The following is a 14,077-nucleotide window of genomic DNA, read 5'->3' on the forward strand; positions in this document are numbered from 1 at the left end:
TTGCATTGAATGGCTTTTAAATCTATCTTTTCACTTTTGTTCACCAAAGCACAGAGGGTTTAGATTTCTTTATTGTGCACAATCACTTTAAACCTGTTTTTTAAACAGGTCACTCCTTTAATGAAAAATAAAAAATCACCGTCTTGTCTTTAGTTTTGTGTCTTTTTTCTACATCAGCACTCTGCACTTTGTTATTTGCATTTTTAAAGGCACAGAGTATGTACTCTCACTAAAACTGGTTTTTGAAAAACCATGAGTCACATGTGCACTTTATAAGTTATACCCTATTAAAAACAGCACATTCAACACTTTTAATTTTAATTTTATATATATATTTTGCATATATTCCTTATGAGTTTTATACCACTATTCATGACATTTACTCACCAAATGTATTTATGCTTTTAACACGGTAGCGCCGTTCACAACCCCGCTTGCACACATTTCATTCTTTAACCCTTTTGGGTTTGGTTGTTGGAAGTTTACACCGTGATCTTTCAACCTACACTCACTGCATATTCCATAGCGCTGGTCACCTTAGGTTTTATTATGCTGAAACGCGTTAGGCCACGCTGCTGACAGCCTACCTTTGCATCTGTATACGCTCTTTACCACAAGATGTTTGTAAGTGCAATTTGGTGTATTTTTATTTAATAAAAAATTTTAGCAGTGTTACTCTATGTTGTGCTCCCTTGTTTTTTGGTTCCTTTCTGGCCATTTGACGGAGTGAGAGCCTCTCTGGTGTGATGGTTCATATCTGCTATTACCTCTTCACCCCAACATCAGTGACCTCAGTCAACCCCTCGGATTATCCATCCATTGTACAACAAGCTGATTTGACTCATATGCTATATGGCATTTTGAGTCCTATCGTTCTGGTGAGCACATTATATCTCTATATCCTGTTGGTGTTGGGATCCAGTGAGCACTTCAATTATCACAGTTGTGGACTGTTTTTTTCACTTCACATATGGGACTGTTGATTTGATGTTCACTTTTATTCATTTTGCAATTTATTTGTATTTACCTTTCTTGGTTTATATATATATATACACGTTTATATTGCTAGTATTTATTAGCGCTGCACTTTTTTCCACATTTTGCTATTCACAATTTTCTTGTCAGTTGTTTGGTGTAGCAGCTTTTTTATGGTTAGCGCAATATTTTTGCTTTTCACTTTCTAGATATTAATTAACCCTTAAAGAAGTGGAGGGGCTTTTGAGGGCTATCCATACCCCCTTAGGAATTCAGGAGGAGAAGACGACTTTGTCTCTTCATGACCAAATGTACCTGGATTTAGGCGAACAAAAGAAGGTCTTCCTGGTACATGAGGTTCTTATAGAGGCGGTTAGAAAAGAATGGCAAGACCCAGAAAGGAAGCCTTTCTTTTATAGAGCCCTAAAAAGAAGATATCCTTTTTCTGGAACAAATCGCCAAAACTAGATGCGGCCTTCTCGCAGGTATCCAGACACACACCTGGCCTTTGAAGATAAGGGTTCCCTTCCTGACCCTATGGATAAGAGAATGGATTCTCTCCTCAGGAAAATGTGGGATCCCTCTTTAGGTAATCTGAAACCTACTATGACCATCACAGTGGTTGCTCGCAACCTGGAGTATTGGCTGACACAAATTAAGGCACACGTCGAGGCTGACACTCCTAAAGACACAAGCCTGTCTTCCTTTCCCATGTTGTTTCGGGGTGTAGCTTATATTGCGGACGCTTCAGCGGAATCAGTACGCATGTCTGCAAGGTCTTCAGCCTTAGCCAATTTGGCAAGAAGAGCTCTTTGGCTCAAAACTTGTTGCATTCCACCTGCTCAATAATTTACACCCGCTTTTTTATATACTATACAGTCTTACATGTTCTATATAATGTGTTTGTTTATAACAGGTTTTCCAGGCAATGTTATCCGTTCTCATTCCTATAGTTTTTTGCCTTAAAGTGGTTATAAACCCAAACATTTTTTTTTGTTTTTAACCTGAAAGAGAAACGCATAATGAGCCAGTATGCATCGCATACTAGCTCATTATGAAATACTTACCTTAGAACGAGCCCCCGCCGTGCCACCCGCTTACCTCTATGACGGGCGACATGTTCAGTCACCCGTCTTCCGGGATCGCGGCATCCGGCCATCTGATTGGCCGGAGCCGCGGTGACGTCACTCCCGCACATGCGCGCGGGAGCCGACGGTCACGGCACGGGGCTCTGAAGGAACGGCACCAGCGGCCGTTCCTTCAGAGGGCATGCGCCAGTGATGTCACTGGCTGCATGTAAGGTAAATCTCCTAAACGGTACATGTTTAGGAGATATTTACAGTACGTATAGGTAAGCCTTATCATAGGCTTACCTATAGGTAAAAGTTGCAGAGGAGGGTTTACTTCCTCTTTAATACGTTTGTACTCTCCGAATTCTAAAATTGGAACATACATATTGTGATTACGATGTATCTTTTATTCGTATTTCAATAAAACTTATGGAAAAAAAAAAAAACTTGGCAGGGAAACAATGGATCCAAGGCTAAACTTTGTGGAATTCATTTTATGGGGGACTTTTTGTTTGGCCCCGAATTGGAAAAGAGTTTAGATCGAACAGCGGATCGGAAGAAGTCCTTTCCTGTTAAACAAGGACGCAAAGAATTTTTTAAAAATAAGTCTTATCCGCAAAAGAACTTTTCTGCCCCTCGAAAATTTGTAGGACAAAGGAAGCCCTCGATCCAAAGAGGTAAGGGCCAGGGTGGAGTTATTTTTCGCCCTCCTGAACCCCCCAAAAATCGCAATGATGTACTCACCTCGGTGGGAGGAAGATTGGGAACCTTCCTCCCACAGTGGGAAGAGATTACCTCCAGTCAGTACATTCTGGGGATTATAGGAAGAGGCTATCAGCTGGTGTTTTCAAGCCCCCCACCTTACAGGATGTTCATTGCCAATCTGCCAAAGTCCGAAAAGAAGGCCTTGGCCTTACTCTCCTCCCTGAAGGGGCTGGAGGAACAGAAGGTCATATGCAGGGTACCACTAGAAGAGTTGGGAGGGGGATTTTATTCCCACATCTTTGTAGTACCCAAACCCTCAGGAAAGTACAGACTTATCCTGAACCTAAAGCCCCTGAATCTCTCGATCGTGTACAAAAGGTTCAGGATGGATTCAATATTTTCAGTAAAAGCTATCCTTCCCCCAAACTGCTTTATGGCCTCGATAGACCTCAAAGATGCTTACCTTCATATTCCCATCTCGGAGGTGGGCCAAAAGTTTCTCAGATTGGCCATAAGAATGAAGGAGGGCATAATGCACTGTCAGTTTCAGGCCCTCCCCTTCGGACTATCCTCTTTCCCGCATTTTTACCAAGGTCATGGCAGAGGCCTTGGCATCCATGCAGCTCCAAGGTATATCAGTCATTGCATACCTGGACGACCTGCTCCTGTTTGCACCCTCACAGGAAGAATGTTCCAGAGATTTACTGGAGGCAAGGCAATTCTTGGAAAGCTTAGGGTGGCTGCTGAACATGGAAAAATCCAGCCTAGTTCTGGCTCAAAGGATCACGTTCCTGGGTTACGAACTAGATTCCGTGCTCCAAGGGGAGCTAATCTCAGCAATAATCTGTATTTGATTAGATTTGATTAGAAAGCTATACCAAACCAAGCTGATGAAAGGCCAGGACATGCAGGATTACATAAGGTACACCTTGGAAATGCTTAAATGTCTGAGAGGTATAGGAGAAGAAATAAAATATTTTCATGTTGCAGCACTATTACTAAGTGATTTACCAGAAAGTTATGAAATGCTTGTCACAGCACTTGATGCATGTCCAGATGTTAATGGCAAGCTTGTGGATGAATAAACATAAAACTTGAAGCATTATTAGTGACGGTGCTTCTGTCGCAGCCGCGGCGTCTGCTTTAACCACTTAAGGACCAAGCCTATTTCTAACATTTGTTACTTACAAGTTAAAATCAGTATTTTTTTGCTAGAAAATTACTTAGAAACCACAAAGATTATATATATATATATATATATATATATATATATATATATATATATATATATATATATATTTTTTTTTTTTTATTTATTTTAGGAAAGGCTCCGGAGAATAAAATGACAGTCGTTGCAATATTTTATGTCACACAGTATTTGCGCAGCGGTCTTTAAAAGAGCAATTGTTTTTGGAAAAAATACACTTCATGGAATAAAAAAAAAAAAAAAAACAGTAACGTTAGCCAAGTTTTTTGTATATTTTGAAAGATGATGTTGCACTGAGTAAATAGATACCTAACATGTTGTGGTTTAAAATTGCACACACTAGTGGAATGGCATCTGAAAATCTCCATAGGCACTGCTTTAAAAATATTTTAATAGTTACCAGAGGGGGTAGTTTGCTAGAATTATTGCTATTGCTCTGATGATCGCATATGATACCTCACATATGTGATTTAAACACTGTTTACACTTGCGTATGCATTTTTATTGGTGCGCAAGCAGGGGCGCTTTAAACATTTTTTTCTTATTTTTTTACACTGTCCCTTTAAAAAATCTGGTCACTTTTATTGCTTTCACAAGGAATGTAAACATCCCTTATGACAGTAATAGCCAGTGACAGGTATTCTTTATGGAAGGATCTGGGGTCTAAAGATCTCCTTATCCCCAAAGGATTTCTACATTTTACAATTCAATTTATAAACAATGGAAGGTGATGGAGATGGTTTTGTCTAATTTTTACTGTTAACTGCTTTGTTTCATTGTTCTTACTGAGCTGTTCCCTATATTGATACTACTGTCACTTTTGACTCCTTTGCATGTATCATTGTCTTGAACAGCCAACCAAATGGTATTTTAAATAAAAAATACTTGATTAACCACTTGCCGACCGAGTACGGTAATAGTACTGCGGCAAAGTGGTTCGTTATCGTCTGACGACGTAGTATTAACGTCGTCAGACACTCCCCCTTCTGGGCGGCGCTTGCGCGCCGCCGGAGGCTCGCTCCCGCTGTTTTCATTCACAGCGGGAGTCGGGCCAGGGGAGGAGCAGCGGCGATCGCCGCTGCTCTGCCCCGATCGCCGGGGATCTAGTGTGGAGATCCGCCCGCTGTGTGTAAACACAGCGGGCGGATCTCCATAGTGACAGGGAGTGACAGATCGGACTGTTCAGCATAGCTGGACATCCGATCTGTCCATGACTCACTCAGTCACCTCCCCCCCTACACGTCAGTAAGCACCAGGCATACATTAACCCCTCCCTCTCCAATAAAATTAACCCCTTCCCTGCCAGTGTCATTTTTACAGTAACAGTGCATATATATAGCACTGATTACTGCAGTAATGTCACTGGTAACCCCAAAAGTGTCAAAAATGTCAGTCAAGGGTCCGATCTGTCCGCCGCAATGTCGCAGTCCCACAAAAAAAAACGCAGATCGCCGCCATTACGCGTTAAAAAAAAAAACACCAAAAATGACAGAAATCTTTCCCTTTGTTAGTAAACGCAATAACTTTTGCGCAAACCAATCAAAATACGCTTATTGTGATTTTTTTTTACCAAACATAGGTAGCAGAAAACAAATTGGCCAAAAATTTTTTAAAAAATTGGTTTTTACATCTTTTTTGGGGGGAATTTCATATAAAAAAATGTTAAAAATATTGTTATTTTTCAAAATAAACGCTCTTTTTTTGTTTATAGCGCAAAAAGTAAAAATCGCACAGGTGATCAAATACCACCAAAAGAAAGCTCTGTTTGTGGGAAAAAAAGGACGTAAATTTCGTTTGGGTACGGCGTCGCACGACCGCGCAATTGTCAGTTGAAGTCGCACAGCGCCGAATCGCAAAAAGTGGCCTGGAGGGAAGACAGCAAAATCCTCCGGTGGTAAAGTGGTTAAAAAAAAAAAATTAAATTGAGCTTCAAAATACATGCAATACATGCAACACAGCCTACATAGGTTTCACCCAGACATTGCTGTTGTGCATCATCCTACTCACTTTCCCCATTTAATCTAGTAATTTGGGAACACTTTATGTTTACCTATTTGTAATATAGAGATATTCACAAACACGCCCACAATATAATATTTTTTAACTCTCAAACATAGCTTAGTACAGTGCATCTGGAAAGTATTCACTGCGCTTCACTTTTTCCACATTTTGTTATGTTACAGCCTTATTTCCAAAATGGATTAAATTCATTATTTTCCTCGAAATTCTACAAACAATAGCCCATAATGACAATGTGAAAGAAGTTTGTTTGAAATCTTTGCAAATTTATTAAAAATTAAAAATGAAAAAATCACATGTGCATATAGATTCACAGTCTTTGCCATGACACTCAATATTGAGCTCAGGTGCATCCTGTTTCCACTGATCATCCTTGAGATGTTTCTAAAACTTGAATTGACTCCACCTGGGGTAAATTCAGTTAATTGGACATGATTTGGAAAGGCACACACCTGTCTATATAAGGTCCCACAGTTAACAGTTCAAGCCATGAAGTTCAAAGAATTGTCGGTAGATATCTGATTGTATGGAGGCACAGATCTGGGGAAGGGTACAGAAAAATGTCAGCAGCATTGAAGGTCCCAATGGGCACACTGGCCTCCATCATCCATAAATGTAAGAAGTTTGGAATCACCAGGACTCTTCCTACAGCGGACCGCCCAACCAAACTGAGCGATTGGGTCTTAGTCAGGGATGTGGCAAAGAACCAGATGGTTACTCTGACAGAGCTCCAGCGTTTTTCTGTGCAGAGAGGAGAACCTTCCAGAAGAACAACCATCTCTGCAGCACTCTACCACTCAGGCCTATATGGTAGAGTGGCCAGGCAGAAGCCACTCCTCAGTAAAAGGTATAGTTACATAGTTACATAGTTAGTGAGGTTGAAAAAAGACATCAGTCCATCCAGTTCAACCTATGATGTGTGTGTGTGTTTGCTGTTAACCGTACATTGTATACCCCTGTATGTTGTGGTCTTTAAAGGTGCCCATCTAATAGTTTTTTGAAACTATCAATGCTTCTCGCTAATACGATTGTTTGCGGAAGAGAATTCCACATCCTTACTGCTCTGACAGTAAAGAACCCCCTATGTACTTTAAGGTTAAACCACCTTTCCTCTAGTTTTAGGGAGTGGCCACGTGTCTTATTGTATTCCCTTTCTCTCAATAGTTTGTTCCTTATGCTAGGGTCGCCAGTACAGTATTTGTACATTGATATCATATCCCCCCTTAATCATCTCTTCTCCAGAGAGAATAAGTTCAGTGCTTGTAGTCTTTCCTCGTAGCTGATGTCCTCCATTCCCCTAATTATTTTTGTTGCCCTTCTCTGGACTCTTTCCAGTTCCAGCACATCCTTCCTGAGGACCGGTGCCCAGAACTGGACAGCATACTCCAGATGTGGCCGGACCAGAGTTTTGTAGAGAGGGAGAATAATCTCTTTATTTCTGGAGTGAATCCCCTTTTTTATACATCCCAGTATTCTGTTGGCTTTGATTGCAGCGGCTTGGCATTGCATGCCACTGCCAAGCCTGTTGTCTACCAGTACCCCCAGGTCCTTTTCCATCTTAAATTTACCCAGAGGATCCCCCCCCTAGTGAGTAGTTTGCTTTCTGGTTTCTGGCACCCAAGTGCATTACTTTACATTTTTCAACATTAAACCTCATCTGCCATGTAGTTGCCCACCCCATTATTTTGTTCAGGTCCGCTTGTAATTTTTCCACATCCTGCATAGAAGATATTGGCATGCTTAGTTTAGTATCATCCGCAAATACTGAGATTGTACTAGATATTACCTTCTCTAGATCATTTATGAATAAATTAAACAGGATTGGTCCCAGGACAGAACCCTGGGGGACCCCACTTTCCACTTTCTAGCCCCACTTCTGCCCCAGCCCGACCGACCCAGCCCGACCGACCCAGCCCTTAGACCCAATTCTTATCCCGAATTTACGGATCTGACTTGCCGACTTCCCTTACCTACATTGTTCTAACATGCCAGAGGCTGTTCATCTTGGAGACCTGCTGCGGATATGGGTATGGCCCGGCGCGAGATTTACACCCTCTCCCCTGGATTTTCAAGGGCCAGCGAGAGCTCACCGAACGCTGCCTGAACCGCGACGCTTTCCAAGGCTCGGGCCCCTCTCTTGGGGCGAACCCATTCCAGGGCGCCCTGCCCTTCACAAAGAAAAGAGAACTCTCCCCGGGGCTCCCGCCGGCTTCTCCGGGATCGGTCGCATTGCCGCACTGGACGCCGCGAGGCGCCCGTCTCTGCCGCTCCGGGTTCGGGATCTGAATCCGACTCCCTTTCGATCAGCCGAGGGTGACAGAGGCCATCGCCCGTCCCTTCCGAACGGCGCTCGCCTACATGACAGCCCTTCTGGAGTTTGCCAAAAGGCACCTGAAGGACTCTAAGACCATGAAAAACAAAATTTTCTGGTCTGATAAAACAAAGACTGAACTCCTTGGCCTGAGTGGCAAGCATCAAGTCTGGAGGAAACCAGACACTGCTCATCAGCTGGCTAATACCATCCCTACAGTGAACCATGGTGGTGGCAGCATCATGCTGTAAGGATGTTTTTTAGCGGCAGAAACTGGGAGACTAGTCAGGATCGAGGGGAAGATGAATGCAGCAATGTACAGAGACATCCTTGATGAAAACCTGCTCCAGAGCGCTCTGGACCCCTCACTAGGGCAGAGGTTCATCTTCCAACAGGACAACGACCCTAAGCACACAGCCAAGATAAAGGAGTGGCTAGAGGACAACTCTGTGAATGTCTTTGAGTGGTCGAGCCAGAGCCCAGACTTAAACCCGATTGAACATCTCTGGAGAGATCTGAAAATGGCTGTGCAGCGACACTCCCCATCCAACCTGATAGAGCTTGAGAGGTCCTGCAAAGAAGAATGGGGGAAACTGTCCAAAAATAGGTGTACCAAGCTTGTAGCATCATACTCAAAAATACTTGAGGCTGTAATTGGTGCTTCAACAAAGTATCGAGCAAAGGCTGTGAATACTTATGTACATGGGGTTTTTTTCATTTTTAATACATTTGCAAAGATTTCATACAAACTTCTTTTACATTGTCATTATGTGGTATTGTAAGGACCCAGACTTGAACCTGGGACCTCTACTGTGTCTGGCAATGACTTTGCATGCTGAGCCACCTGGAATGCTGGACAAATCCTTGAATGATCCAAAAACGAAAAGAGAGATGCTAAGCACCCTGCTCCTGCGCTCAGAACTGGGTCTTCAGGCTGCCTCTAACACAGAACTCCACTTGGCGTCCACTATGGCTAAGCTTTGCTGCCCTCAACGACCAGGGATGGTCAACCAAACACTGCAAATAAAGACAAAGAAAGGGGCGCACCAGCCTAGCGCATTATCCTCAGCGTGCTTTTTAATAACCTAAATTTTAAAATCAGCTACTCACAAAAATGCGTGATATTCCAGCATTTCAATTCCATAGAACAGTCTCTTTAAAAGTCCAATGTCTCGTGGAGACGGAGGGCAGACGCGTTTCGAGGCCGTGCCTCTTCCTCAGAGCCTGAAGGCTGTGCCTGGATCCGTGGTTTAAATACAATGGACCAGGCCTCCACATCACCCTTCAGAAATCCTTTAATGATCCTGCTGTGAATCTTAACTGCCTTGAACCTTGAACCCTTTGCTCCTCCCATGAACTTCCTGATTTAAGCCATGTCTCTGCACTTCCTGGTTGCCAGAATATTGTGCCTTCACCAGACAATATCTCGCTTGTCTCTCCTGCTGCTGTCCGTATCTATGTTATCATCCGTTATCCATATTTAGCTTGTTGCTTGACTATGCTTCTGCTTTTCCCCAACCTGCAACTACTCATTACCGACGTTTGGCTACTCCTTGACTACGCTTCTGCTTGATCTCTATCTGCTATATCTGCTACTGGACCCTGGCTTGCTCACCTCCTGGTGGGGCGATCCTGAGGACCGCAACATGGTGCTAACACGCAGCAAAATTCATCTCCACCATCAGGAGCTCTGGTGAACACCAGTTAGTACTTAGATTCCACACCTCAGGTGAGCCTGCATAATCTGCCAAGGTGACCTACCTGTGTTCTTTCCTGCTGGTTCCTGTGTTAGCTTCCTCTGCTATAGCTACTGACCTCTGAGCCAGACTCCAGACCGTGACAGGTATTGTTTGTAGAATTTTGAGGAAAATAATGAATTTAACCCATTTTTTTGAGGCTGTAACATAACAAAATGTGGAAAAAGTAAAGCACTGTGAATCAAAGGGTCAGTGTTATGTCATACTACCAATCACACTCAAGCCTAATATGTGGGATTGTGTCTGATTGGCATGAGATTAAGCACAGAGAGAAACTACAAAACACAGTTTTTATTATAAAGACCCACCTACAACATCTACTGTATGAGTGGCTGTCCGTAATCTGCTTGTCGGTGGATTACATAATACTCAGATGAAGGTACATTTCTGCACAGTTTGCTGGAGAACATTAGCAGTTCACCAGTGGGCTTGAGTTTATATATATATATATATCATTTTTTTTTTTTTTTTTTTTTTGTTACTAAAGATAAAGATCTCTTTTCAAAAATATATGTGCCTGCAATAACTTATACTTCTATATCCTGGATTCGAAATGTATATGCACTTTACCTTTGAAGAAACACCTGAAGACTTTGCCCGAATCTAGAGGAATTTCTATTCATCACAGTTTTGGCATGTCCAAAACTTTCCAAGACCTTAAAAAAATCCAGAAGCTATAAAACAGAAAAAAAACTCTAGGTAGTACAAAACAAGTAAAAAAAACAAAAACAAATGTAGTGTGGCACCCTACAAGTAGGTGCTAGATAAATACATGGTGGGCCTTGTCTGCCTAACAGCAGGGCCATGATTGTTTTTTGGTTAGGGTGTCATGGCTTCCAGGTGTGTTTGCTGAGAGGGGAGTCTCCCCACTGGCTCTGTGAGAGGCTTCCCATAGGGCAGTGGAGGAAATCCAATCAGGGAAACATTCAGGCTTGTAACTACCCCAGACGGTAGATTCTGCTGCAAAGGATTCTGGGAGTGGGTATAAGTCTGAGGGGAGTGCATGACTCAGCGTCTTTGTTGGGAGCAGAGTCCCAGGAGGGAGAGAACGGCTGTCTCTCTTCCTGTTAGAGGAAGCGGATTTCTCGGGGTGCTGCCTGAGAATCCAGAGGATGCTGAGTTGAGCTGCGGGGATCCGTTGTGCCAAGAACCAGTGGAGAGAAAGAGGGGTCCAGTCCCAGGAAAACCTACACAGGTCGTGAGTACTGAGGATTGCCCCTGGGGGTCTTCCTAGTGTCAGTGGGGACCACTCTGGAGAAGGTTCTAGGATCCAAGTGTCAGCTAGCTGTAAAGGAGGTACCTAGGTTGAGGACCCTGAAGTGACAGAGGGGGTACCTAGTCAGGGGACCCTGAAGAGTTAAAGGGGGCGCCTGCAGTTTGGACCCTGAAGAGTCAGTGCACAGTGTGTAGTGCATCAGTTAAGAGTTGCAGCCATACAGGAATTCACAACAAGCTACCTCAAGCCAGTGCAAGGCAGGAGGGAGTAGTCAGTGACTTTTGAGTGCAAGTATTGTCAGAAGTTCAATATTCCACAGTCCTGGATCTTCTGGACTTAAGTCGGAGTTCCAGCACAGCTTTCAGAGATACAGTGTGTTCAAAGCGCCAGTGAGCATTGGCTAGCGTCAAGACAGTGCTAACGGGCATTTTTGCTACAAAAGTCCTGGAATTGTACTTAGTTGAGCCAAAGGAGTATCCCACTCATTCCCTTCTCCCATCCCCTAAAAATACAATAAAACAACCAAACAAAAATGCCAGAGTTGTCAATGTCTCAGTTCTCACACCCAGGGTCGCAGCTCACATGGGCTGGAGAGGTAACCGGTAACAATGGCAGACCCACATCAGGCCCAATGCCTGGAAAACCTGCTACAGTAGATTATATATATTTTTTTTTTTTAAATTAAAATAAACCTACCAATAAGTCTGTTTAATGCATTGTGAAACTTGGAGCATGACTTACCTGTAAAATCTTGTTTCCTTGTCTTCTCTGAGGAGTAGTAAGGTACTGGGACAATAGCTTGACAGCCTCTGTCTTACCAGAACCCGAATGTCCACTAAAAGCAAATGGACATAAATGGAAAAAATGTCAAAGTGGTAGAAATGGTTACATGGAGTAATGTGTGCATGTATATTGGTTCCACTTCAATTATACAGGAGGGGCTTAAAATCTGAACTCTAGGCAGATACAGAAGAGACAAATGAATACAACTCTACCATCATTAACCTCCCTGGTGGTCTGATTATGTCAGAATTTTTTTATCTCAAAGCGGTACATTGTTTTGCATGGAAATTTGTTGTTTTATATTTTAGGCCTGCAATTCTTAGGAATAACTCACTTAAATCTGTCCAAACAAGAGTCTAGTAGACATCCTGGGTATGATACTTCCCAAATTTTCCTTAGTTTTGGTGAATGATGAGTAGTTTCATCAAATTCTTCATTGTTTTCAAAGTGGAGATATTTCATTATGAGGGAAAATCTGTACTCTGACATGACCGTGCCAAAGAATGGAGTGGCAAGTAATGAATTAGTTGTCCAATAGCACTTCTGCAAAGGTTTCCCCACCACTCCCTAAAGAATTATTAGGCCCAAAAATTTCCAAGTGTCATCTTTGGTCACTGGTCCCCAAACTTCCGATGCGTAGCCAATTGTTGCTCTTTGTACTGGTTTGTCTCTAAATATTTTTTCAATAATCTCATCGGAAAGAAATAATTGTAGGCATGCCAAGGGGTTGTCATTAGTGTTGAGCGAACACGGACTGTATTATTCGTGTTCGTACCGAATAATTGGATTTTTTGTACCCGAACACGGACACGGACACTTTACTGTATGTTCGGGTAAAAATCCGTGTTCGGTCGTTTTATTTCCGGGTTTTGCATGCTTTGGCGCTCTTTTCATGGCGGGCTTTCAACAGCCAATCAACAATCGTTTAACTGGTGTGCCTTAAGCCATCCCAGCCATGCCTGCAAATGTCTTAGTAGCTGTGATTGGCCGTCTGAAGCATGTGACCAAGTCTTTATAAGTTCGAGGCAGCCGCAGCGGCGTCATTATGCTGCTTATATCAGGGACAGAGCACACATCAACGTGCTGGCTGCTGATTAGGGAAAGATAGGCAGGAAAAAAACATTTGTGTCCGGATAGAATTGAGGGACAGGTCGGAGTGTTTAGGCAGGGCGAGTTGTAGGCATTTTAGGGATAGAGTCTGCTGAATTATAGGGTCAGTGTCTTCTACAAACTACAATCGATATTGCTGTGTGGGGGGTGGGGTGAATCTGCACTCAATCCTGATCTACGATCTCTTCTCAATCCTGTTAGGGACAGAGTCTGCTGAATTTTAGGGAAACTGTGTTCTACAAACTACAATCGATATTGCTGTGTGGTGTGGGATTGGAGATAGGCAGGTGTCAGTGATCCACATCCATTTTTCTGTGTGTGAGCTGCAGTGAACACAATCTTTTTGGGCTGCAGTGAACACAATCTTTTTGGGCTGCAGTGAACACAATCTTTTTGGGCTGCAGTGAACACAATCTTTTTGGGGTGCAGTGAACAAAATCTTTTTGGGGTGCAGTGAACACAATCCTTTTTGGTGTGCAGTGAACACAATCTTTGTGGGGTGCAGTGAACAAAATCCTTTGTGGGGTGCAGTGAACACAATCTTTTTGGAGTGCAGTGAACAAAATCCTTTTTGGGGTGCAGTGAACAACATCCTTTTTGGGGTGCAGTGAACACAATCTTTTTGGGGTGCAGTGAACAAAATCCTTTGTGGGGTGCAGTGAACAAAATCTTTTTGGGGTGCAGTGAACACAATCTTTTTGGGGTGGAGTGAACAACATCCTTTTTGGGGTGCAGTGAACAAAATCCTTTTTGGGGTGCAGTGAACAAAATCATTTTTGGGGTGCAGTGAACACAATCTTTTTGGGGTGCAGTGAACACAATCTTTGTGGGGTGCAGTGAACACAATCTTTTTGGGGTGGAGTGAACAACATCCTTTTTGGGGTGCAGTGAACAACATCCTTTTTGGGGTGCAGTGAACACAAT

At 43.0% G+C, this 14,077-nt stretch overlaps 1 protein-coding gene across 1 annotated transcript in view; it reads right to left on the reverse strand.

Annotated features, from left to right (window-relative positions):
* Window positions 1-14,077, reverse strand: part of LOC309567430 (unconventional myosin-XVB-like) — a gene marked incomplete at both ends in the record, with an annotated part of 200,390 nt that overhangs the window by 142,184 nt on the left and 44,129 nt on the right. Inside the window, 2 exons of the mRNA XM_082272829.1 lie at window positions 10,615-10,718; window positions 12,002-12,095. Coding sequence (XP_082128955.1) covers window positions 10,615-10,718; window positions 12,002-12,095 — 198 coding nt within the window. The remainder of the gene's footprint in view (window positions 1-10,614; window positions 10,719-12,001; window positions 12,096-14,077) is intronic.

This window comes from Pelophylax lessonae, assembly GCF_965119305.1.
Source record: "Pelophylax lessonae genome assembly, chromosome: 11".
Taxonomy (NCBI): Eukaryota; Metazoa; Chordata; class Amphibia; order Anura; family Ranidae; genus Pelophylax; species Pelophylax lessonae.